At 46.6% G+C, this 26,456-nt stretch overlaps 2 protein-coding genes across 2 annotated transcripts in view; one reads left to right on the forward strand and one right to left on the reverse strand.

The window, feature by feature from the left end:
- Nucleotides 1-5,404: 5,404 nt before the first annotated feature.
- LOC123401725 (DNA topoisomerase 2) lies at nt 5,405-12,628 on the reverse strand. The gene is made up of 21 exons (XM_045095581.1): nt 11,974-12,628; nt 11,129-11,418; nt 10,973-11,039; nt 10,620-10,890; nt 10,328-10,527; nt 10,038-10,247; nt 9,840-9,953; nt 9,564-9,671; nt 9,285-9,452; nt 9,020-9,205; nt 8,790-8,945; nt 8,569-8,702; nt 8,305-8,473; nt 7,929-8,198; nt 7,529-7,715; nt 7,394-7,443; nt 6,905-7,318; nt 6,677-6,799; nt 6,497-6,583; nt 6,316-6,412; nt 5,405-6,227 (listed from the first exon to the last, which is right to left on the reverse strand). Exons 1-21 carry the CDS (start codon nt 12,538-12,540, stop codon nt 5,644-5,646), a joined length of 4,452 nt encoding a protein of 1,483 aa, XP_044951516.1. The 5' UTR covers nt 12,541-12,628; the 3' UTR covers nt 5,405-5,643.
- A 2,953-nt stretch (nt 12,629-15,581) lies between these two features.
- Nucleotides 15,582-26,456, forward strand: part of LOC123405597 — a 31,898-nt gene continuing 21,023 nt past the window's right edge. Inside the window, exon 1 of the mRNA XM_045099229.1 lies at nt 15,582-15,761. Coding sequence (XP_044955164.1) covers nt 15,582-15,761 — 180 coding nt within the window. The remainder of the gene's footprint in view (nt 15,762-26,456) is intronic.

Raw genomic sequence — 26,456 nt, forward strand, 5'->3', positions numbered from 1 at the left:
GGGGGTTGAGGATAGGCATGCGTCGGGGCGCAACCAGCGCCCGGCTCGTGCGCCGGTGGCAGACTTGGGTTGCCACGGCAGGCCGTCGGGTAGCCGCACGAGGGATCAGGACGACGAGGGGGGTTCGGGGGGAGGTGGCCACAGGTCCTGGAGAGATGTCATCCTTCGCCGTGGACACTCCCAGGCCCCTCCCAGGGCTGCCCCTGCACCGCGCCACCGTAGCCGCTCCCCGCAGTCCCGTTGTAGGTCCAACGACGTGACTGGGAGACGACAGGGGGCGGGGAGAGACCGCTCGAGGGCACGACTGCAGCCCCAACAACAGCGGCCGCGTCCCCCTCCTCCGCCTCCCTCTGTCGGGAGGGACGCCCACGAGACCCTTGGCAGCAGGAGGGTGACTGACCCCGACCTGGGGCGCACAGGAAAAGACCCTGTCGAAGACTTTTTCAAGTCGGCATCGAAGCCATCCATCACCTCCGCTGCCGTCGACAGCATGGCGGCCGACGTCCACGCGGCTGCAGAGGCGGCGATCAACTCGCCGCTGGAGTTCGACGCGGCACTGCTGCTCAACGACCCTAAAGAGGCGGTGCGGCTCGACGCTTTCAGCCCCACGATGTCCGTCACGGCGTCGGACATGGGCCAGTACAACAGGACGACCCCAACGCCGGCATGTACGATGCAGCTGTAGCTGGGAGCAGTCACAGGCAGAGTCAGCAAGCTGCAGCTAGGAGCATCCGCCGCCGACCGGCAGGAGACACAAGGCCTGTACCGAGCCAGCAAACAACCTCGCATCGCGGCTGCCCCTGCACCGGCACCTGCTAGACGCCCAGCTGCACCACCCAAGACTAGAGCTTCCTCGACCCCGACTAGACACAACGCCAGGCAGGCGGCAAGCGGCTCGACGGTGCCAGTAGCACAGCGCGCCTCACTGCGTCTCGTGAAGGAGCTGTGACTGCTGGCCCCCGTGACAAGATGACTGATGAGGTGGCGAGAGCACTCCTGCAGCGTTTCGACGAACCACTGTCCGACAGTGATCTAGCAGTGATTGCCAAGCTAACTCGCTTCAACAGCGACGCACTGCGGGTCATGGCTAGCATGATTGGCCCTAAGGAGCTGCCGAGGAGGCCATGGTCTGATCATGTTAATCAACCTTTCTATTCCACTCCGAAGACAACCGAGTCTAGCTCGGTTTAAGTTTAAGTTAGTATTATGTAAGGTTCTTTCGGGCAGAGGGATGACAACTATTAGCCGGCGCGTCTTGGGGCCTGTTGATGGGCACCGGTTCTCCAGTAGTAAGATGGCAGTGTGTGTCATGGGCATGAGGCCGTTTAGTTTTCTAACTTCGAAGTTAAACAAGTGTTCCAAATGAGTGTCAACTTCCCACCTATTATGTGCTGGAATGTCCGCGGTTTAAACAGCCCGGCTAAGAGGGCAGCTGTCGGGGAGATGGCAAACGCACATCGGGCTGCCATTCTTTGTCTCCAAGAGACCAAGATCTCAGCATGGTCGCCAGAGCTAGTTAGAGAAATTGGGGGAGCGAACCTCACCGGATGCATAGCGCTACCGGTAATCGGCACTTGTGGGGGGCAGCTATCCTATGGGATAAAGACCTCGCCACCGTCACCTCCCACGCAATAGGAATCTTTGCCATCACGGCTAGGGTCACCCTAGCAGGGCAGAACCATAGTTTTTGGCTATCTTCTGTCTACGGCCCGACGGATGATGCTAGAAAGGAAGATTTCCTACGGAAAATTACCTCCTCTGCACCGCCGATGTCTGAACCATGCCCCATCAACGGGGATTTTAATCTCATCTACGAAGCACGAGACAAGAACAACCTAATCCTCAACCGCAGGCTGATGGGTAGGTTTAGATCGGCAATCGACTCGGCGGGACTGAAAGAGATAAGATGCACAAATCACAGATACACTTGGAGTAATGAGCACCGGGATCCCACCCTAGTTAGTATTGACAAGTTTTTCTGCAACATCCCTTGGGAAAGCTGCTTCCCCATGGTATCCCTGCATGCCGCATCAACGGCAATGTCGGATCACTGTCCGCTAGTTCTTCTGGACACCACAGCTGCCCCTCGCCCGACCAGTTTCAAATTTGAAATTTTTTGGCCGAGTTTCCCACGCTTCCACGTCACGGTACAGAGAGCATGGAATAGACCAGTACAATCCACTTGTGCTTTTCATAGACTTGGCATAAAATTGTTAAGGACGGCATGCGATTTGAAGACATGGAGTGAGGGTTTTTTCAGCCACGCAAAACTGCAATTTCATCTGGCTGCGGAAGTAGTGCTTCGCCTAGATGTAGCGCAGGAGGATCGTACACTCTTAGACGCAGAATTCCGCCTTGCGCAAACTACTCAAGCTACGGCTACTAGGGCTGGTGGCACTAGAACGAGCGCGTCGACGACAGGCATCACGCCTTATTTGGATCAGACTCGGAGATGCGGGGACGAAGTTTTTTCATGCCAAGGCATCAGCCCGAAAACGAAAAAAATTCATCCACTGCCTGCAAGTAGGAACTGGAGTAGCATCCTCACACGAGCAAAAGGAAGAAGCCATCTTTAGCCACTTCGAGCAGAATTGGGGTACTAGGGCGGATAGACCACTATCGATTGACTGGACGAGTCTCGAGCTTCCATCAGTACAAAATAGGGGACTAGATAACCCTTTCTCTCAGGAGGAGGTTTGGGAAGCGATAAAGGAAACACCGGCAGAAAAAGCACCAGGACCAGACGGCTTCACAGGGACCTTCCTCAGGTCTTGCCGGTCAATAATAAAAGAGGACATCATGAGTGTTTTCAGTAGCTTCTACAACTTATCAAGGGGAGATTTTGGCACGCTCAACACAGCTAGGGTAATCCTTCTTCCAAAAAAAGAGGGCGCCACAAGGGTAGAGGATTTTCGACCGATCAGCCTAATCCACTCAGTAGCGAAACTGATCACCAAGGTTCTTTCCAGACGTCTAGCCATGGAGATTAACACCATCATCTCCCCGGCTCAATCAGCTTTCTTGCGCTCCAAGTCTACTCAAGACAGCTTCCTATATGTGCAAAACGTAGTAAGAACGCTACACAAGAAGAAAGTACCGGCTCTGCTACTTAAATTAGATATAGCGAGGGCTTTCGACAATGTCTCATGGGAATATTTGTTAGAAGTGCTGCAACAGCTAGGGTTCCCAGCACATTGGCGCGACTGGATGGCACTCCTTTTTAGCACGGCATCGTCCTCGATCATGCTGAATGGCTCCGTCCGCCGCTCTTTCGGCCATCAAAGAGGACTTAGACAAGGGGACTCCCTTTCACCGCTACTTTTCATCATCGCAATAGATACACTCCACCGCCTGCTCGAGAAAGCAACGGAAATGCGCCTGCTAGCCCCATTGTCGGGAAGGAACATCCCCCTCCGGATTAGCCTCTATGCCGACGACGCCGTAATTTTTGCTAACCCAAGCAAAGCAGAGATCGACAACTTGATGATGATTCTCCGAGATTTTGGACACGCCTCGGGCCTTCGCATCAACCCGGCGAAGTCAACCGCGTCGGCCATCCGCTGCGACGGAATTAACCTACAAGAGATCCTGGTTAACTTCGGGGGGGGGGGGAAACTAAGGGTTTCCCGTTAAAATACTTAGGTTTGCAATTCACCCTAGCAAGACTTCGTCTAGTCCACATACAATTCATTCTAGACAGAATTAGGGCAAGGCTAGCACGATGGAAGGGTAGACTCCTAAACATCGCCGGCAGACGCGTCCTCGTCCGCAGCGTCCTAACCGCCCTACCAACCTTCGCGTTATCAGTCCTTAGGATGCCAAAAAAATTCCTTGCCGAGGTAGACAAAGTTAGGCGACGGTTCCTATGGGCACAGGATGATGAACCTAATGGAGGAAAATGCAAAGTAAACTGGCCGACAGTTTGCTCCCCTGTGGAAAACGGAGGTTTAGGAATCCTCGAGTTAAATCGCTTCAGTAGAGCTCTTAGGCTACGATGGCTCTGGCTATCCTGGACTAGCCAAGAGAGACCATGGCATGGCATGGTTCTACCATGTGACGAGGCCGATAGGGCCCTCTTCCATGCATCTACGACGGTCACCCTAGGAGACGGCGCAACGACATCATTTTGGCACTGCTCTTGGACGGGCTCCGGAAACCTAAAGACGTCCTTCCCAAACCTCTTTGCACACTCCAGGCGAAAGAACAGATCACTTCGCGATGCACTTGCTAACAGCACATGGATAGCAGACCTCGCCCATGGGAACATGGTGCAGATGTGGGAAGAGGCAATTAGGTTACTCAAATGGATCCGAGACACGCAGGTTCATTTGCAAGAAGGGAGACAAGACACAATCAATTGGAATCTCGAAGCTTCAGGTGTATATTCTGCGAGTTCGGCATACAAGGCCCAGTTCCAAGGACACCTCACATCGGAGTACAAAAAGATGATTTGGGCAACCTCGGCACCGGGATGACTACAGTTCTTCCTCTGGCTGCTCCTAAAAAACAGACTTTGGTGCAACGACCGACTTCAACGCAGAGGGTGGCCAAACGGCTACTTTTGCCAACTATGTCATCGGAACCTCGAATCAGCGAAGCACCTGTTCTGGCAATGCCGGATGTCCCTCCAAATATGGACACACGCGGCATTGCATCATGGTTGTGTGACACTGCACCCGGGAGCATGGGAGGACAAGGAAAAAATCATCCGACATCTTAGCCACGATGATCAACTCTACTTTACCAAAACACAAGAAAGCAGTCAAGAGAATCAGCATTTTGATCGTGTCAGAAATTTGGAAAGAGAGGAATGCGTGGACCTTCAGGAACAAAGTTGCGGACCTCCATGGCATGAAATATGCTATCAATAACACCGTAGAGCTATGAAGACAAGCCGGAACCACAGTTTTGAAGCACCCGTTCTGGGATCCTCCGTGAAAACATACCCCCCCCCCCCCCCTTAATCTTGTTTTTCCCTTTCTTTTCTTTTTTCCTTGATCACTCGGATCATATCCCCTGCGATCTTTGTTTTCCATCATGCTACCTCCTTTGAATCAATATATGCCAGCCTGAGGCTAGGTCTTTCAAAAAGATAAAATGAGTTTATCCTAATATTTAGTTTCAAGGAGGATAAATTGAGCTTTAACTTGGTACCCAGGAGGGGGAGTATGACACCATTCACCAATAACTTCAGTTCAGAGAAATCATGCGCATAGCTGGATATGACAACTGGACATCCAATCTTGTATCCAAACACTCTAATAGACAAAGAATTTGCCTGCATCGGCACCCTGTTTTAAATAGCAGAACTAACTGACAACCAAGATATAACTGCCGCCAAGACCAAGACAGCAATAGCACATCAAAGCATATGAACAGAATACAGAAATACAGAGCATAGAACTAGAGATTAAAATCCACACTTTAAGCTAAGCAACATGTCTCAGGCATGAATAAAACAGAACTAGAGATGGTGATAGGCACAAGTCTCAAACCGATTAGCTCACAGAATGTCTCAGCAACCAAACATAACATACGACGCACAAGAGATGCACCTGAGCAAAGCACCAATACATCAGATTAGCCAACCAAATGTCTCTAGACACTAGCCACTGCAATGTTTGAGCGGTTGAGCCAAGGAGTCTAGTCATCTTCAGAGAAGTCATCATCGTCACTTGGTTCCGACACATCTTCATCCTCAGACTCATCATCTTCACTCCCGGAAGCGACGTAGACTACCGCCGCCTTCCTCTCCCTTGTTGTCCTTCTAGGTGCAACTGGCTCAGCAGAGCTGCCGGAGGGAGGAGCCTCATCATCTTCTACCCCTGTTGAAGTGCTCGCCATTCTGTGCAGAACCGAGCCGCTCTTCTTGTTGAAGGGGGAGTCCCTGATCCTTCGCACCTTCTTCTCAGGAGAAGGAGCACTGAGGTTGCTGTCATCAGTAGGCTTGAATATTTCTTCCATCACTTTCTGCCTCATGCCTTTGCTCTGAGCTGGCGCTCTCTTCCTGATGGCAGCAGTCTTTGGCTTCGCAGCAGCAGGCTGTTTTCCTTTAGTCTTCTTCTCAACTTCCATGGAAGACCCCTCATCCTCGCTCTCATGCTGGGGCTCTGCTATGTCTTCATCAGAAATCTCAGCTAAGGATGACATGGCCTTCTTTGCTGCACCTCTTTTGCTTGGTCCGTTCCCCCCTTTCTTTCCTTTCTGCTGTTCTTCTGTTTCCATGGCTGCACACGTGGTTACACCATCAGCTCAAACTTGTAAGAGATGCATATTTTATGTTCACAAACACAACATTATGCCAATGGCAATTACCACTGGGTTCTGGAGAGGAGTCATTAATATTGTAAGCAGCCAGGCGGTCTTTCAGATCAGCCACTTCCTCCTCTTCATCTTTCACCGGTGCACTTGCCTATGAAATTGTTAAATTGACTTGTTAAGGCAGCAAATAAACTATGACAAGCACAATAAGAAAAGGCTTGATTGAGGAACCAACCTTTTTGGGTGGTGGTTTCTTCTTTTGTGCTGCACGTTTTGGAATTGCTGCTTCATAATCATCATCATCACTCCCAGCCGAATTCGCCTTTAAAAGTTTGATTGATTTATCAGTAAAGAGCAACAAGTACTACCTAGTCCGCTGCAACTCAAGAAATGTATCACTTGTGTTAGTCTGTACCTTCGCCTTCTTAGCTGCCACTGCCCTCTTGGGTGCTGCCTTAGAATCCTTCGCCTTTTCAGAATTTTTAGCGCGCTTGCTTGATCTGTTCTGCTGCTCAGCTTCAAGTTTTGCATCACACACCTGTATGAAAATGAATGTGAGAAGAGCAGTGAAACACATAACATCAAGAAAAAACTGCTGAAGTGAAAGAAAAAATACATAAGAACAGAGAGAAACACTGCTTACATCCAGTTCCTTCTCAAGAGCGTCAAGGTCTCTCAGCCAAAGAGTTTGTGGCTCTGTATTACGCAGCATTTCAAGATCAGCCTTTAACTTATCCTGCTGCGCAATGAGCTCGTTCACCTTCTCCAAAGTCAAGGTACCAATCGACATTGCAAGAAGATACTCATAATCACTTGCTGCAGCTTCAGCAGGACTCTGATCATTATCTTCCTCTGCTTCTGTAGATCCTACAGCAACTGGCCCAGACGTGGGTTTTTTCTTTGGGAAAGGTGTATAGTTCTTCTGCTTCAGCTCCAGGAATAGGTCTGCCCTCTTCCTGTTATTGACTATGATGTCCTCGGAAATAACAGCAAGAATAAACCTAACTCTGTTCTGATACTTCAGCAACTCATTCCCCATGTTTTCCATCATTACTTTCTGCACAACATACATTGTTAGATAATAATGCAGTAGTTTGCGGATGAACGACTAAAGGAAAATATCAACATGTACCTTCCGGTTGACATAGAATTTGAACCTCAAATCAAAGAATTCTTGAAGTACTGGAAAGTTAACATAATGTCAGTGCCAAAACCACAAGTAAAAGGATTTGTTGCTATAATACAGGCCCGTGTTAGGGATACTCACCATCCTCTGGGTTGTCATATTTTTTGATTTTACCATGTGAATCAAACAAATGCATGTTTGTTGTTCCTATTGTGGTAGTCAGCTTGAATTTCTTCTCAAGGCCTTCTTGCTTAGCTATATTCATGTTTTGCTCACTCAGTATAAGTTCAAATTCCACATCCGCATGATCACACTGCGACCTTATTTCCTGTAAATCGGTTGCGGTTCAAGAAAGTCAAAACATCTGGAACCCAAGAGAATGAACTATTTGTACTATTAACTATTCCCTCCTTCAATATTACAAGACGTTCTAACTTTTTTCTGAATGGGATCTATGTGGGCACATTTAGAGTGTTAGTTCATCATTTCAGTCCATGTTAAAATATCTAAAACATCTTATAACAGTGACCCGATGGAGTACCTCTAACAATGGTGGTTCCTTGCTCTTTTCCTTTTCCTTGTCCTTGTCCTTGTCCTTGTCCTTCTTCTTTTCCTTGTTCTTGTCCTTGCTCTTTTCCTTTTCCTTGATAGGAATAGGACACATGGATTCAAGAAACTCTTTGTAATCTGTAGTCCAGCGGCGGACAGGAAGCTCAGTTATTTTAAGCTTGGTGTCAGCAACTTCCTCTATAACACCAGTGATGGTATATGTCACACCAGTTGCCTTTGAACTTGTCTCCTTCAAAGAACCCTGTCAGGTGATGGAAAAACAAATTGCATAAATATCAATTGCAGAATTAAGCAGCCAAACTTTCAGTCTAACAGAAATATTATGCTAGTAAAAGCATTGCACCAACCTTGAACCCCCTGTACCAAGGAACCATTGGTACAATAGCCTCCCCATTAAGCAACCTTTTCAGATTAGCAATAATATCTCTTGGATTGTAGTTCGGGACATAGGTGCTCCATCCAGTGCCAATGCCTTCACTTCCATTGACCAAAACCATGGGAATGATTGGCATATACCTGAACATAACATGGCACATTTTAGGTTCACAAAAATAAATCCAATCACAATCATAATTGGCAGGATGAATGTTCAAAGAGATAATATATATTACCAGGTGGGTTCAATTGACTGCCCATCTTCATTCAAATAGTTCAGAAGAACATCATCATCTTTCGGAAAAATTAAGCGGGTGATAGGATTTAATCTGGTGAAGATGTACCTAGCACTAGCAGCATCTTTGCCACCCTGAAATGAATGTAAACAAGCAAAGAAGAATGAGAACCCAATACAAACAGAGTCATCTAGTACTTGGCTTCAGCAAAGCTAACCCACCGCATTTCTGGTACCAAACTGGCCACGGGGCTCCAAAAGATTAATATTATTGCTGCCGACAAAATCCTGAGCCATTCCTACAATTGTGCTTGCTAGACTCTGCTCACCATGGTGGTATGCTGAGTGTTCTGACACATAGCCAATAAATTGTGCCACCTAGCCAATAAAGGTAACAGATTTAGTAATATGCATGATTATTCCAATACAAATTCAAAAGCTCTTTTGCAAACCTTAGATTCTTTAATCAAATTCTTCTTGAACGAGCAAAACAAAATCTTCCTCTGTCCTGGTTTAAAGCCATCAACCATTGAAGGTATTGACCGTTCAAGGTCTGCCATCGAGAAGAGTATCAGCTCTTTGTTGATAAAATCGCTGTACTTGATGCGTTTCTCACGTTGGTCAAGACAAGTACCAGGCTGCAATAAGGTATGTGTGTTACTATTGATACAGAATAAGGAACTTCTATCAAACTGGGAAAGGATGCAAATATTTAACCTGATAGTTGGTCAGCCAATCCTTCCTCTCAGCAATCTTTTTCTTGCTGAACGCTAACTCAATAGCGTCACCATCTTCTTTGTCATCCGCCCAGACAAAATCCTTCTTGTGACGGGTAATTTGTTCAAAGTAATCCCGACCTTCTTCAGCTGTGCTGGTTCCCAGCCCCTGTACCAGTCAGAACTCTTTTAAGACCAAACATAACTACAGACATCTTCATTATAGATCATTTTGCAAAACTACAATGCAAAAACTGAATAAGGGGCGCAAAAGGCACACCTTGTAGTACTTTATAGTCCACGAACTTGCACTTGTTCCTAAGGACTCTTTCCATGCTTCATAGTCTGGCATCGAGTAAAATGGCTCAACAGTTTTGCCCTTAGTTGCCTGGACAAATAGACAAAAGCATTGTTTTTCACTGGGGTTATAATATCGATTTGGTCTGACAGAGAGATATAGAAAAAATTAAATGGTAAATATTAGGATTTGATATGGATTACTATGTATCTTCACACACAAAAATACATCTGACAAATGACCCAAAGATTTGCCTACCTTGATAATTGGAGTGATGAACTCGACCAAGAAAGAAGGAACTTTGAGGAGAGACGGCCACTCTTTGTGAATGAAATTGATCAGCAACCCTTTGATGTGGGAACCATCATGGTCCTGAAATGTCATCAATTCACTCTAAGCCAAGAAACAACTTCAATTCAACTAGTTGGGATAGACTGGAGAAGTTGTCAGGCAAACCTGATCTGTCATTATCATGAGGTGGCCATATCTCAAGCCTTTTGTGCTATCATAATTTTTTTCATGCTGCAGACCTAATATTTTCTTTATATTTTGGATCTCCGCATTCTCCATTAACTGCTTATGGCTTGCTTCTCTCACATTTAATAATTTACCCCTGAGTGGAAACACGCCATAGTGGTCCCTTCCTACTACACCTATCCCAGCCATCTGCAAAGAAAACAGGCTGAGCTCTTCAGTATGACAGTGAAATCGCATACTATGGCATTTAATAGGTTTGTGTTACCCACAGCTAGAGCCTTTGCCGAATCTCCTTCAGTGAGGATCAAGGTGCACTTGTCAGAGTTCTTCCCACCAGCATCATTTGCATCCTCCAGTTTAGGGATGCCAACAATACTCGTCTTCTTGGTTCCATCAGTCTTCTTAAGTTCCTTGCTTAGCTTGAACTCGGCCCAAGAAAGGAGACTGTTGACAACTCCCGAGCTAGAGACTGCAATTGTAAGAAGAAAACATTACCATTAGTGGTGCAGCCACAATAGACAAATCAAAGATAGCAAAGTTAACTCATCAGTCATCACATACCCTTCTTAAGAAAATCATCAGGGAGCTCGCACTTGGACCCAAAGCTTCCTTGACGAGTCGTCAAGGTCTCTTTGGTCTGTGAATCAAATGCAGGGTTGTCAATGAGCGCATTAACAAATACCCATAGGTAGCCCTTCACTACATGCGACTTCATGTTAGCCTGCTTGTTCTTCTTGTTCACAACGCCCATCACATGGCTGGCAATTTGGTTTGCAACGTAGTCAACGTGTGTTCCACCTTTTATGGTTGCAATTCCATTTACAAAACTGACCTGCAATCCAAACAGATTGTCTGAGGTATAACTATAACAACACACTGTAATGGAGCTTCACAGGAAACTAGCCGGCGCTTACCTGCTGGAACTGGCCTTCACTTAGACTCACACAGACCTCCCAACGATCATTTACCTTTTGGTAAATTCTGGAAGAGAAGGCAAATTTGAACATCAGAATAGTTGTCAGAGATTTTCGTGGACATCTCAAACTGGCAAGCAAAAAAGTATGGCAAACCTTGGTAGGTCGATTCCTTCTTTGGAAGCGGAGTCAATATACAGTTGCACGTAATCTGAGAAGCTTTTTACTGCCACCTTCTCGCCATTCAACTCAACCTTCACGGTTTTGCCAAGGGTGCCCGCCATGTCAACTACTCGCTTCATCATGAGTGCCACGACATCAGCTTCGAGCTCGGTCATGTTGAACTTTGCAAGGTCAGGCTTGAAGGTCACTTTGGTCCAGTTCTCTGATTGCTTGCACTTCTTAATCTCAGGCTCCGACTTCTTCCCCATGTTCTCAGAGAAAACCTGCACATGCATTCAAGGAGGAATGTCACAATGTATCATGTGCTTGGTGATTTGGGTGGCTGTGCCTAACGAACGTACAGGAGACATTAGTTAATATATACTCCTACTGTGTGTACCAATCCTACATTAAGGAAACCTTATGCGGCTAGGTTCCTCATACCGGCCAATGCTTGCAACTATCAAAGGAAACAATATTCGAATTCTTAGTATAGAATAATTAAGAAAACCTTGTTCAGGTAGGTTCAACAGACGAAAAAATTTGAACCAACCCTGCAAAATTTCTAGCCGTTTGCCGGATTAAACAACGCAAATGCTCCACTCTAATATCAAAATCTCGTTCACAGTAAGAAAAATAATAAGAAGTACAGTCTCGCACTCCAATATTAACAGATTATTATCAACTCTGGTGTGGTCACAACCAACCGCGCCTCAGTACAGTCACATGGCACATCGATTCTTCAGATGCGTGCAGTTCTAACTAATCCAGGCCCAAACAGCGACCCGAAAACCAGAATATCAACCGTAGAACGCTCACGGGGTCCATGATTGTCTCACCTGCCTGTACCTCTTCTGGCGGCGCCCGTCAGCGGTCTCGATGACGAACTCCGTGGAGAAGATGTTGGCGAGTTTGGCGCCGTAGCCGTTCCTCCCGCCGGTGGTCTTCCGCTCGTTGTCGTCGTAGTTACTGCTGGTGAGGAGATGGCCGAAGATGAGCTCCGGCACGTAGATGCCCTCCTCCTGGTGGATCTCGACGGGCACGCCGTCTCCGTTGTTGAAGACGGAGATGCAGCACCCCGCGACGTCGATGTCGACCTTGAGGGAGTCCATGGAGGGGTCGCGCTGCTTGTTGTCGGCGGCGTTGACGAGGATCTCGTCGAAGATCTTGTAGAGGCCGGGGACGTAGGTGACCTGCCGGTTCACCATGGCGCGGTTCTCGTAGACCCAGAGCGCCGCCGTGTGCTTCTCGATGGAGCCGACGTAGGTGTCCGGGCGCAGCAGGATGTGCTCCAGCTGCGTCTTCTTCTGGTACATCTCCTCGATGGTCTTCCCGGCGGCATCCCCCGCGGCGGAGTTGTGCGAGGAGCTGGACTTGAGCGGCGGCTTCTTCGCGGCGGGCGCCATGGCGGCACACAGAGGTTGTGTGGCCGCGCTAGGGTTTTGGTGGTGGGGGTGGAAATGCGAGGCGGGGGGTGGAATTGGGGATCTGGGGGAGGGGAGGGGAGGGGAATGGGGTGGGGTTTAAAGTGGACGGGCTGGGAGCGGAGGGGCAATTCGAAATTTGAATTTGGGGGAGCGGGCGACGCTGCGCGTGTGCGGCCAGCGGGTCCCGGTCGGATGGGGATTTTGGAGACGGCGGGTGAGCGACGGGACGGGAGTCGAACATACTCGAGCCTTCTTTTTCTTTTTCTTTTTTAAGACATGGAACATCCTCGAGCCGTTCCCTTCCCTTCACTCGCTGCAGCGCCCGTAAAATGGGCCGGGCCAGAGTGTCAAGTAAAACAAACTCAAGCTATTCCCGGTTACCTCGGACCTAAAAAGAAAAAACTTGACGGTTACCTCAGAAAAAAAAACACAGGAGAGAACAGGGTGCATCCAATCCCACTGTCGATCGCCGGCGAGTCCGCGGACTCCTTCATCCTCCGTCCGCCGGTTCGATGACGTAAGGATACAAGAGTCCCGGATCTCCGTGTCACAGCATCTTCAGTAACACGTTTAAACGGATGTGTGTACCGGTTTTAGACGATATGATCCAAAAACCAACGTCCAACACCTCGTCTAAACGGGCGTCTAAATGTGCATATCGTCTAAATGGTACTCGACGTCGTCCATGGCTGGAAGAAGGGTTGCATATCGTCTAAATGGTACTCGACGACGTAAACCCGTTATCCAAAGCTCAACCGAAGGCCACTTTCTCCTTCCTGCAAAGACCACGAAGAGGAGTGTCACCATCGTGAGCACGTCGTCGTGCTGCACCATTGGGCCGAGGTATGCCCTTTTTGCTCCCATAGATAGAGACTAGTACAAATGCCCGTGCGTTGCACCGGGCTAAAAAAAAGTGCAGAGCCCATTTGTTTTGTCATTAAATGTTAAATGTAAATTATAATATTAAATGTAAGACATCTATTTTTAGACGAAAGAAGTTTTTTTAAAAGTTTTAAATTATAATGTAATGCTTACATAAAAATTGGATTACTTTTTTAATAATAATTATCATTTTTATTGAGTGGTAATGATGTTTTGTTTTTTGATGGGTAATAGCATTTTTGTGTACAACATATTTTCAAAAAATAAATTGAATAATATATATTTTAAATTGTTTTTTGCACAACTTGCTAAACTCTTGCGAGTGAGCTACTCTGAGCATAGACACCAAGCCTCCGCACGAGACACAAAGCGCGTCCTCCGGAACACTTTGCTCATCTTCTTCTAAAAAAAACGTTCTCCTCATCTTCAACAAAAGGTTTGGCCTGGCATACTTGTTCATATTTTGTATTTCAGTGTTATATGCATACATTCTCGTCTGAATTTTCTGTTACTGATGGTTGATGATTCGATCAAGATTGTTGACATGAGCATCAAGGAAGCCGCATACCATGCATGGCTTGGTTACTATAACTCGAGAGCTGATGTTAGCAGAGACAAAGTCATGCTTACTGACCTGGCAAGTAGGTTCGGCGTCTCTATCGGCATGAAAAAGCCTCCGACGCTATATAGGAAAACCGCCTGGAAGATGGGGTTAAAGGGTGTACCGGGAATTCGGATAAGAAAATGAATAACCAAGCTACATTTTGTCTTCCATTCTGTAATTCGTCTTATTTCTAATTGTCCCTACATCAAGTCTGAAAATGATCTATATATCTTGTCCACTGGCTCAAACAAAGAACGACTCATATTTTTCCTGGAGCCTTACACTCATGTGAAAGAGCTATGGTCAACTGTGACATATATATGTTACCATTGGCATTATTGATGTATTGTTTGTAGCTACTACTTGTCTCTGCTGACTTGTGGCTTTTGTTCTTACAGACAAGAGGCCTGAGGATTGTGACTAAAGTGTTGATGTCCTCACTTGATATTCTGTAAACAGAGAAAGAAGAGGAAAGAAGACTCATGATTATTCTTTGAAAGACGATGGAGAACCGGTTGTTAATTCTCATGTTATTTACTTTTTCCAGCCTCAGCAGTTAACCTTTTACCTCCTAATGTTTTATCACATTGCAAATTGGTTGATTTCTTTTCTCTAATCTCGAGTTGAACTGAATAATAAGGAGAGTTCGGATGCACGTACCTAAGGCATGTAGAAAGCCCGAGAAAACACCTCGATGAAAATTGAATTAAATAAATTAAATTAAATAGGTTCGACCACCATTCAGTTTTAGATTCTTCTTCACACCCCACCAGCTGCGTGTCAAAAGCTAAAGCACTCGTGCCACCATCGTCCGAGTCGAAGAAGCACTGACGCTCCATGGCGTCCTGGACCAGCTCTCCCCAGATCGAGCCGCTGTCGCTCAGCATCGTTGCATTGCCCAGGATCCAGAGGCAATGCCTGCAACCAAAAACCAAGCAAACCGATCCAGGCGACAGATAAATATCAGGTACAGATTAGTTTTACATTTCATCCAGATCTCGACGTGCGTAAGGATTCAGGACCTAATCACGAGCCAGAAGAAGAGGGCTCAGCTCGGCTCTGCAGGCTTGAAATTCAATTGTTGTTCAACCAAACACATGCATTCAACCTCTGCCTGAGAATTAGATGCAGGTGAGAAAATCGATCAAAATGGAAGGGGAATGGATCAAGAAAAGACGAGGGAGATGCACTGGGAGATGGGGAGCGTAAGGTTGCTACCTAAGGGCAGGGAGGTAGGTAGCGGGGAGCAGTAGAAGGGAGCCCCGGCGGCGGCGGCGATGACGACGACGGTGGTAAATTGGTGGCGGCAACGACGATGGTGAATTGGTGGCGACGGGGTCAACAGTCGGCCTCCTGTGTTTTTGGTTGGGTGCTTCTTTTCTTGAATTGAAGCAAGCAAAAGGTACGCATGTACCTTGCCCTTGTTAGGGCGACCGGCGGCCGACATCCTCACGCACCTGCACGCCGCCCTCCTCGACCGCGCTTCCTCATCCTCCTGCACCCGCGAATCGAGATGTGTTGGACACAGACTGAGATGGAGGAGGTCGTCCGTACCGCCTCGCCATTTGCTTGGCTGCTGCGGCCGGACGCCGGCGGCAAGAGGCGCAGCGACGCCTTCTATTTCTTTGTTCCTGCGGCGTGGACGCCGACGGCAAGGGGTGGCGTGGCGGATCATCGGAGAGAGGATCCCGCGGTGGAGGACGGGGTGGATAAGGTGAGCTGGGGGTGTTTTTTCTTTTTAATCACTGAAACGTTTTTCTTCTCCACTTAAATCTGGACGGAGGGTTGAATACCAGAAAACAGATGGACTTTTTTGCAAAACCACCAGTGACGCACGACAGAAGCGCTCCGCGCTTTATTATTAGGGGAGATAGAGGAGGGGATCCCGTCGGGCTACTAGATCCACCCGCTGCAGTCGGACTGGATCCACATGTCGTTGTCGTCGTGCTCAGGGGGAGAGTCGTTGTTGTCGCCGCGCTCGGGGGAAGTGGAGGGTTGTTGGAAATATGCCCCAGAGGCAATGGTAAATTGGTTATTATTATATTTCCTTTTTCATGATAATCATTTATTATCCATGCTATAATTGTATTGATTGGAAACTCAAATACATGTGTGGATACATATAGACAACACAATGTCCCTAGTGAGCCTCTAGTTGACTAGCTCGTTAATTAAAGATGGTCAAGGTTTCCTGACCATAGGCAAGTGTTGTCACTTGATAACGGGATCACATCATTAGGAGAATGATGTGATGGACAAGACCCAAACTATGAACGTAGCATATGATTGTGTCAGTTTATTGCTATTGTTTTCTGCATGTCAATGTATCTGTTCCAATGACTATGAGATCATGCAACTCCCGAACACCGGAGGAATACCTTGTGTGTATCAATGGTGTAACGTAACTAGGTGACTATAAAGGTGCTCTATAGATATCTTCGAAGGTGTCTGTTGGGTTGGCGTGAATCAAGACTGAAATTTATCACTCCGTGTGACGGAGAGGTATCCTAGGGCCCACTCGGTGATACAACATCACAACAAGCCCTAGAAGCAATGTGACTAAGTAGTTGGTCACGGGATCTTGTATTATGAAACGAGTAAAGAGACTTGTCGGTAACGAGATTGAACTAGGTATAGAGATACCGACGACTGAACCTCGGGCAGGTAACATACCGAAGGACAAAGGGAACATCATACGGGATTAACTGAATCCTTGACATAAAGGTTCAACCAATAGAGATCTTCATAGAATATGTAGGAGCCAATATGGGCATCCAGGTCCCGCTATTGGTTATTTAGCGGAGAGTGTCTCAGGTCATCTCTACATAGTTCTCGAACCTGCGGGGTCTGCACACTTAAGGCTCGGTGACGTTTCGATATAATTGAGTTATGTGTGTTTGGTAAATGAAAATTGTTCAGAGTCCTCGATGAGATCGCGGACGTCACGAGGAGCTATGTGATGGTCCGTAGGTAAAGATTTATATATAGGAAAGTTGCATTTGGCTTCCGGAAAGTTTTCGGGCATTACCGGTAAAGTACCGGGAGTGACGAATGGGTTCCAGGGTTTTACCGGGAGGGGCCACCCACCCGGGAGAGAACCTAATAGGCCTAAAGATGGTGCACCAACCCTTAGTGCGCTGGTGCAGCTAGACCAATAAGGCTATTTCGGCCAAGGAGCAAAATAAGGGGAAAAAGGGAAAAAGGGAAGGAAGAGATAAGATGGAATCCTAGTAGGGGTAGGATTGGAAGTGGACTCCTCCACCTCCTTTCCACTTCGGCCGAACCCTTAGGCTTCGTTCGGTTCCGCCTTTCCCCGCCGGGATCGAAGCCGAAACCCGGTCAAACCCCGTGGTTTTGCCTCGACCGTGATTAAATCCCTGTGAACCAGTTAACTTTCTTAGGTTAAACCCGACCGGGGTTACATCCTGTCCAAAACTGTCGGGTTTCAGCAGGGAATCAACCCCCACCTCTCCTCCCGTGGAAACAATCCTCTCGCAAACAGACGACACCTCTTCTCCCAAAAAACAGAAGACGTCTCTCCTCTCGCGAACCCTAGGCGATAGCGACGGCGGCGAAGGTGCCGGCGAACCCTAGGCGACAACGACGGTGGCGAAGGTGCCGGCCACGGGGACAGAGGGCACGACATCGACGGGAACAAAGAAGCGCCAGCCTTCCGCGAGCTCCTCCCTTCGTCCTCCACGAATCTACCAGAGGTGCGTGCTCCGCCTCGCTTGCGTTTCTTGGTCAGATTCGTGCCTAAATCAACCAGAGCTGTCGCTGGCTGCGTTTCTCTGTCAAATCCGTGCAGAGACCGAGACCAGGAGAGGACGAGGACGAGACCAGGAGGAGGGGAGGATACGGCTGAAGCGAGGAGGTGAGGGCTCGACCTGGGAGGAGTTGAACTTGCAAGGCCAACGCCCACACGAAGCTAAAAATGTCACCTTGAACATTACACCGATTTTCTGAATGTAGCAGGTAAAAACAGAAATCTGAATGTAGCAGGCACCTACCCAGTGCAAGCAGCTGCATAGTCTTGCATAGTCTTCAGAAATATGAATGTTGTCTTCAGAAAAAAGACACTAGTACAAGCTAGGATACGGCTGGTTGTAGGGGACGGACTCATAGTCTCCTGAATTTCTTCACAAATACCACCAGTGCAGCAGCAACGCTGCCGTCCAGACGCCGACGATGGCGCCTCACGCTGCACGAGTGCATTAGCTAGCTTAGTAGTTTTGCTCTTGTTTAATTAATCTAGCGTTCCAGACTTCGTAGGTCTGTAGGTGTCTCTTCCTTTTGGGCAGCTCAAAACTGGCATGCCCAATCTTCCACTATTAGCAGTAGTACTAGTATCATTTAGAATATACACGTACATATGCAGACACCCTTTTAATCTTGTCGCTTAAACAAATACTTCAAGCAGGGCAGACTGATTTTATACTTGAGTATGCCTTCTATGTACACACAAACTTTGCATGCTGGACCAATGTTTGGACACCTTGCACTATTGATAACTAGTGGTTTTTTTCTTCTTTAGTCATAAAATGGATTCAGATATGAGGGATTGCATTAGGAAGAGGGAGGAGGAGGATGACGAAATGATCTTGTTTGTTTTCCCTGCACTACATTTGATGGAGATCGATGGAGTTGCTAGTAGGGAGCCGAGGATTCGGCGTCATACGTCGTTGCTAACAGGCGAGATGTTTGTTAATGAGTTATTCGAAGGACACATCAAAAACTGTCTGGTAGCATTTAGGATGGAACCTCATATTTGTTGTAATTATGCCCTAGAGGCAATAATAAATATAGTTATTATTATAATTCCTGTATCAAGATAATCGTTTATTATCCATGCTATAATTGTATTGAATGAAGACTTATATACATGTGTGGATACATAGACAAAACACTGTCCCTAGCAAGCCTCTAGTTGGCTAGCCAGTTGATCAAAGATAGTCAGGGTCTTCTGATTATGAACAAGGTGTTGTTGCTTGATAACTGGATCACGTCATTAGGAGAATCATGTGACTAGACCCAAACTAATAGACGTAGCATATTGATCGTGTCATTTTGTTGCTACTGTTTTCTGCGTGTCAAGTATTTGTTCCTATGACCATGAGATCATATAACTCACTAACACCGGAGGAATGCTTTGTGTGTATCAAACGTCGCAACGTAACTGGGTGACTATAAAGATGCTCTACAGGTATCTCCGAAGGTGTTCGTTGAGTTAGTATGGATCGAGACTGGGATTTGTCACTCCATGTGACGGAGAGGTATCTCGGGGCCCACAAGGTAATACAACATCACACACAAGCCCTGAAAGCAATGTGACTTAGTGTAAGTTGCGGGATCTTGTACTACGGAACGAGTAAAGAGACTTGCCGGTAAACGAGATTGAAATAGGTATGTGGATACTGACGATCGAATCTCGGGCAAGTAACATACCGAAGGACAAAGGGAATGACATACGGGATTATATGAATCCTTGGCACTGAGGTTCAAACGATAAGATCTTCGTAGAATATGTAGGATCCAATATGGGCATCCAGGTCCCGCTATTGGATATTGACCGAGGAGTCACTCGGGTCATGTCTACATAGTTCTCGAACCCGCAGGGTCTGCACACTTAAGGTTCAACATTGTTTTATGCGTATTTGAGTTATATGGTTGGTTACCGAATGTTGTTCGGAGTCCCGGATGAGATCATGGACGTCACGAGGGTTTCCGAAATGGTCCGGAAATGAAGATTGATATATTGGATGACCTCATTTGATTACCGGAAGGTTTTCGGAGTTACCGGGAATGTATCGGGAATGACGAATGGGTTCCGGGTGTTCACCGGGGGGGAACCCACCCCGGGGAAGCCCATAGGCCTTGGGGGTGGCGCACTAGCCCTTAGTGGGCTGGTGGGACAGCCCAAGAAGGCCCTATGCGCCATAGGAAGAAAATCAAAGAGAAAAGAAAAAAAAAGAGGAGGTGGGAAAAGGGGGAAGGACTCCTCCTTCCAAACCTAGTTGGATTCGGTTTGGAAGGGGATGATTCCCCCCTTGGCTCGGCCAAACCCCTTGGGGGTCCTTGGACCCCAAGGCAAGGCTCCCCCTCTTCCCCCTATATATACGGAGGTTTTAGGGCTTATTTGAGACAACTTTGCCATGGCAGCCCGACCACATATCTCCACGGTTTTACCTCTAGATCGCGTTTCTGCGGAGCTCGGGCGAAGCCCTGCTGAGATTAGATCACCACCAACCTCCGGAGCACCGTCACGCTGTCGGAGAACTCATCTACCTCTCTGTCTCTCTTGCTGGATCAAGAAGGCCGAGATCATCGTCGAGTTGTACGTGTGCTGAACGCGGAGGTGCCGTCTGTTCCGCACTAGATCGTGGGACTGATCGCGGGACGGTTCGCGGGGCGGATCGAGGGACGTGAGGACGTTCCACTACATCAACCGTGTTTCTTAACGCTTCGGCTGTGCGATCTACAAGGATACGTAGATCGAATATCCCCTCTCGTAGATGGACATCACCATGATAGGTCTTCGTGCGCGTAGGAAATTTTTTGTTTCCCATGCGACGTTCCCCAACAGTGGTATCAGAGCTAGGTTCATGCGTAGATGTCTTCTCGAGTAGAACACAAAAGTTTTTGTGGGCGGTGATGTGCGTTTTGCTGCCCTCCTTAGTCCTTTCTTGATTCCGCAGTATTGTTGGATTGAAGCGGCTTGGACCGACATTACTCGTACGCTTACGAGAGACTGGTTTCATCGCTACGAGTAACCCCATTGCTCAAAGATGACTGGCAAGTGTCAGTTTCTCCAACTTTAGTTGAATCGGATTTGAACGAGGAGGTCCTTGTATAAGGTTAAATAGCAATTCATATATCTCCGTTGTGGTGTTTGCGTAAGTAAGATGCGATCCTACAAGATACCCATGGTCACCACGTAAAACAGGCAACAACAAAATTAGAGGACGTCTAACTTGTTTTTGCAGGGTATGCTTGTGATGTGATTGTTGGGGAACGTCGCATGGGAAACAAAAATTTTCCTACGCGCACGAAGACCTATCATGGTGATGTCCATTTACGAGAGGGGATGAGTGATCTACGTACCCTTGTAGATCGTACAGCAGAAGCGTTAGTGAACGCGGTTGATGTAGTGGAACGTCCTCACGTCCCTCGATCCACCCCGCGAACAATCCCGCGATCAATCCCACGATCTAGTACCGAACGGACGGCACCTCCGCGTTCAACACACGTACAGCTCGACGATGATCTCGGCCTTCTTGATCCAGCAAGAGAGACGGAGAGGTAGAAGAGTTCTCCGGCAGCGTGACGGCGCTCCGGAGGTTGGTGATGACCTTGCCTCAGCAGGGCTCCGCCCGAGCTCCGCAGAAACGCGATCTAAAGGAAAAACTGTGGAGGTATGTGGTCGGGCTGCCGTGGAAAAGTCGTCTCAAATCAGCCCTAAAACCTCCGTATATATAGGTGGGAGGGAGGGGACCTTGCCTTGGGGCTCAAGGAGCCCCAAGGGGGTCGGCCGAGTCCAAGGGGGGAGGACTCCCCCCAAACCGAGTTGGACTTGGTTTGGTGGGAGGGAGTCCCCTTTCCTTCCCACCTCCTCCTTTTTTTTCTCTTGATTTTCTCTTCTTGGCGCATAGAGACCTTTTGGGCTGTCCCACCAGCCCACTAAGGGCTGGTGTGCCACCCTCAAGGCCTATGGGCTTCCCCGGGGTGGGTTGCCCCCCCGGTGAACTCCCGGAACCCATTCGTCATTCCCGGTACATTCCTGGTAACTCCGAAAACCTTCCGGTAATCAAATGAGGTCATCCTATATATCAATCTTCGTTTCCGGACTATTCCAGAAACCCTCGTGACGTCCGTGATCTCATCCGGGACTCCGAACAACATTCGGTAACCAACCATATAACTCAAATACGCATAAAACAACGTCGAACCTTAAGTGTGCAGACCCTGCGGGTTCGAGAACTATGTAGACATGACCCGAGAGACTCCTCGGTCAATATCCAATAGCGGGACCTGGATGCCCATATTGGATCCTACATATTCTACGAAGATCTTATCGTTTGAACCTCAGTGCCAAGGATTCATATAATCCCGTATGTCATTCCCTTTGTCCTTCGGTATGTTACTTGCCCGAGATTCGATCGTCAGTATCCGCATACCTATTTTAATCTCGTTTACCGGCAAGTCTCTTTACTCGTTCCATAATACAAGATCCCGCAACTTACACTAAGTCACATTGCTTGCAAGGCTTGTGTGTGATGTTGTATTACCGAGTGGGCCCCGAGATACCTCTCCGTTCACACGGAGTGACAAATCCCAGTCTTGATCCATACTAACTCAACTAACACCTTCAGAGATACCTGTAGAGCATCTTTATAGTCACCCAGTTACGTTGCGACGTTTGATACACACAAAGCATTCCTCCGGTGTCAGTGAGTTATATGATCTCATGGTCATAGGAATAAATACTTGACACGCAGAAAACAGTAGCAACAAAATGACACGATCAACATGCTACGTCTATTAGTTTGGGTCTGTTCCATCACATGATTCTCCTAATGATGTGATCCCGTTATCAAGTGACAACACTTGCCTATGGCCAGGAAACCTTGACCATCTTTGATCAACGAGCTAGTCAACTAGAGGCTTACTAGGGACAGTGTTTTGTCTATGTATCCACACAAGTATTGTGTTTCCAATCAATACAATTATAGCATGGATAATAAACGATTATCATGAACTAAGAAATATAATAATAACTAATTTATTATTGCCTCCAGGGCATATTTCCAACAGTCTCCCACTTGCACTAGAGTCAATAATCTAGTTCACATCACCATGTGATTCCAACGAATCCAACACCCATATAGTTATGGGGTCTGATCACGTCTTGCTCGTGAGAGAGGTTTTAGTCAACGGTTCTGAAACTTTCAGATCCGTGTGTTCTTTACAAATATTTATGTCATCTTATAGATGCTGCTACTACGTGCTATTCGGAAATGTTCCAAATATCTACTCTACTATACGAATCCGTTTCACTACTCATAGTTATTCGGATTAGTGTCAAAGCTTGCATCGACGTAACCCTTTACGACGAACTCTTTAACCACCTCCATAATCGAGAAAAATTCCTTAGTCCATTAGTTACTAAGGATAAATTTTGACCGCTGCTAGTGATTCAATCATGGATCACTCTCTGTACCTCTCAACATACTTTGAGTCAAGTCACACATCAGGTGCGGTACACAACATGGCATACTTTAGATTCTACGGCTAAGGCATAGAAGACGACCTTCGTCTATTCTCTTTATTCTGCCGGGGTCGGGTTTTGAGTCTTACTCAAATTCACACCTCACAACGCAACCAAGAACTCCTTCTTTGCTGATTTATTTTGAACTCCTTCAAAAATTTGTCAAGGCATGCATCTTGTTGAAACTTCCATTAAGCGCTTTAGATCTATCTCCATAGATCTTTGATGCTCAACGTTCAAGTAGCTCAATCCAGGTATTCCTTTGAAAACTCCTTTCAAACAACCTTGTATGCTTTACAGAAATTCTACATTACTTCTGATCCACAATATGTCAACCACATATACTTATCAGAAATTCTATAGTGCTCCCACTCACTTCTTTGGAAATACAAGTTTCTTATAAACCTTGTACAAACCCAAAATCTTTGATCATCTCATCAAAGTATATATATTCCAACTTCGAGATGCTTGCACCAGTCCATTGAAGGATCGCTGGAGCTTGCATACATGCTAGTATCTTTAGGATCGACAAAACCTCCTGGTTGTATCACATACAATGTTTGCTCAAGGAAACCGTCGAGGAAACAATGTTTTGACATCCTACGTGCAATATTTCATAAATAATGCATCAACAACTAACATAATTCTAACAGACCTTTAGCATCGCTACGAGTGAGAAAGTCTCATCATAGTCAACTGTTTGATCTTGTCGAAAACATCTTTGCGACAAGTCGAGCTTTTCTTAATAGTGACTTATCACCATCATCGTCCGTTTTCCTTTAAAGATCCATCTTTATTCAATAGTCCTATGACCATCAAGTGATTCTTCCAAAGTCTACACTTTGTTTTCATCCATGGATCCTCTCTCGGATTTCATGGCTTCCAGCCATTTGTCGGAATCTGGGCCCACCATCGCTTTCTCCATAACTCGTAGGTTCACTGTTGCTCAACAACATGACCTCCAAGACAGGGTTACCGTACTTCTCTGCAGTAGTACGCGACCTTGTCGACCTACGAGGTTTGTAGTAACTTGATTCGAAGCTCAATGATCACCATCATCAGCTTCCACTTCAATTGGTGTAGGCGCCACAGGAACAACTTCCTGCGCCCTGCTACACACTGGTTGAAGTGATGGTTCAATAACCTCATCAGGTTCTACTACCCTCCCACTCAATTCTTTCGAGAGAAACCTTTCCTCGAGAAAGGATCCGTTTCTAGAAACAAACACTTTGCTTTCGGATCTGAGATAGGAGATGTACCCAACTGTTTTGGATACCCTATGAAGAAGCATTTATCCGCTTTGGGTTCGAGCTTATCAGACTGAAACTTTTTCACATAAGTGTCGAAACCCCAAACTTTCAAGAAACGACAGTTTAGATTTCTCTAAACCTCAGTCTATACTGTGTCATCTCAACGGAAATACGCGGTGCCCTATTTAAAGTGAGTGCGGTTGTCTCTAATGCATAACCCATAAACGATAGTGGTAATTCGATAAGAGACATCATAGTATGCACCATACCAAATAGTGCGTGGCTATGACGTTCAGACACATCATCACACTATGATGTTCCAGGTGGCATGAACCGCGAAACAATTTCCACATTGTCTTAACTGCGTACCAAAACTCGTAACTCAGATATTCATTTCTATGATCATATCGTAGACAGTTTATCCTCTTGTTACGACGAACTTCACTCTGAAACGGATTTGAACTGTTCAACATTTCAGACTTGTGATTCATTAAGTAAATACTCATGTATCTACTCAAATCGTCAGTGAAGTAAGAACATAATGATATCCACTGCGTGCCTCAGTACCCATTGGACTGCATGCATCAAAATGTATCACTTCCAACAAGTTACTATCTTATTTCATCTCAATGAAAACAAGGCCTTGCTCATGTGGTATGGTTTGCATGTCACTAGTGATTCAAAATCACGTGAGTACAAAGATCCATTAGCATGGAGCCTATTCATGCAATTTATACTAACATGACTCAAGCGGCAGTGCCACAAGTAAGTGGTACTATCATCATTAACTCGTATCCTTTTGGCACCAATATTATGAACATGTGTAACACTATGATCGAGATTCAATAAACCATTGAAGGTGATTATTCAAGAAAATAGAGTAACCATTATTCTCTTTAAATGAATAATCGTATTGCAATAAACACGATCCAATCATGTTCATGCTTAACGCAAGCACCAAATAACAATTATTTAGGTTTAACACCAATCCCGATGGTAGAGGGAGCGTGCGGCGTTTGATCATATCAACCTTGGAAACACTTCCAACACGTATCATCACCTTGCCTTTAGCTAGTCTCCGTTTATGCCGTAGCTTTCATTTCGTGTTACTAATCACTTAGCAACCGAACCGGTATCCAATACCCTCATGCTACTAGGAGTACTAGTAAAGTACACATCAACATCATGTATATCTAATATACTTCTCTTGACTTTTGCCAGCCTTCTTATCTACCAAGTATCTAGAGTTGCTCCGCCTCAGTGACTGTTCCCCTCATTACAGAAGCACTTAGTCTCGGGTTTGGGTTTAATCTTGGGTCTCTTCATTAGTGCAGCAACTGTTTTGCCGTTTCACGAAGTATCCCTTCTAGCCCTTGCCTTTCTTGAAACTTAGTGGTTTTACAAACCATCAACTGTTGACGCTCCTTCTTGATTTCTACTTTCGCAGTGTCAAACATCGCGAATCGCTCAAGGATCATTGTATCTATCCTTGATATGTTATAGTTCATCACGAAGCTCTCACAGCTTGGTGGTAGTGACTTTGGAGAACCATCACTATCTCATCTGGAAGATTAACTCCCACTTGATTCAAGTGATTGTCGTACTTAGACAATCTGAGCACACGCTCAACGATTGAGCTTTTCTCCTTTACTTTGTGGACAAAGAATCTTGTCGGAGGTCTCGTACCTCTCAACAAGGGCACGAGCATGAAATCACAATTTCATCTCTTTAGAACATCACTTATGTTCCGTGACGTTTCAAAACGTCTTCGGTGCCTTGCTTCTAAGCCATTAAGTATTTTGCCCTGAACTATCGTGTAGTCATCAGAAACGTGTATGTCGGATGTTCACAGCATCCATAGACGACGCTCGAGGTGCAGCACACCGAGTGGTGC

Source organism: Hordeum vulgare, chromosome 6H (genome assembly GCF_904849725.1).
Source record: "Hordeum vulgare subsp. vulgare chromosome 6H, MorexV3_pseudomolecules_assembly, whole genome shotgun sequence".
NCBI classification, from domain to species: Eukaryota; Viridiplantae; Streptophyta; class Magnoliopsida; order Poales; family Poaceae; genus Hordeum; species Hordeum vulgare.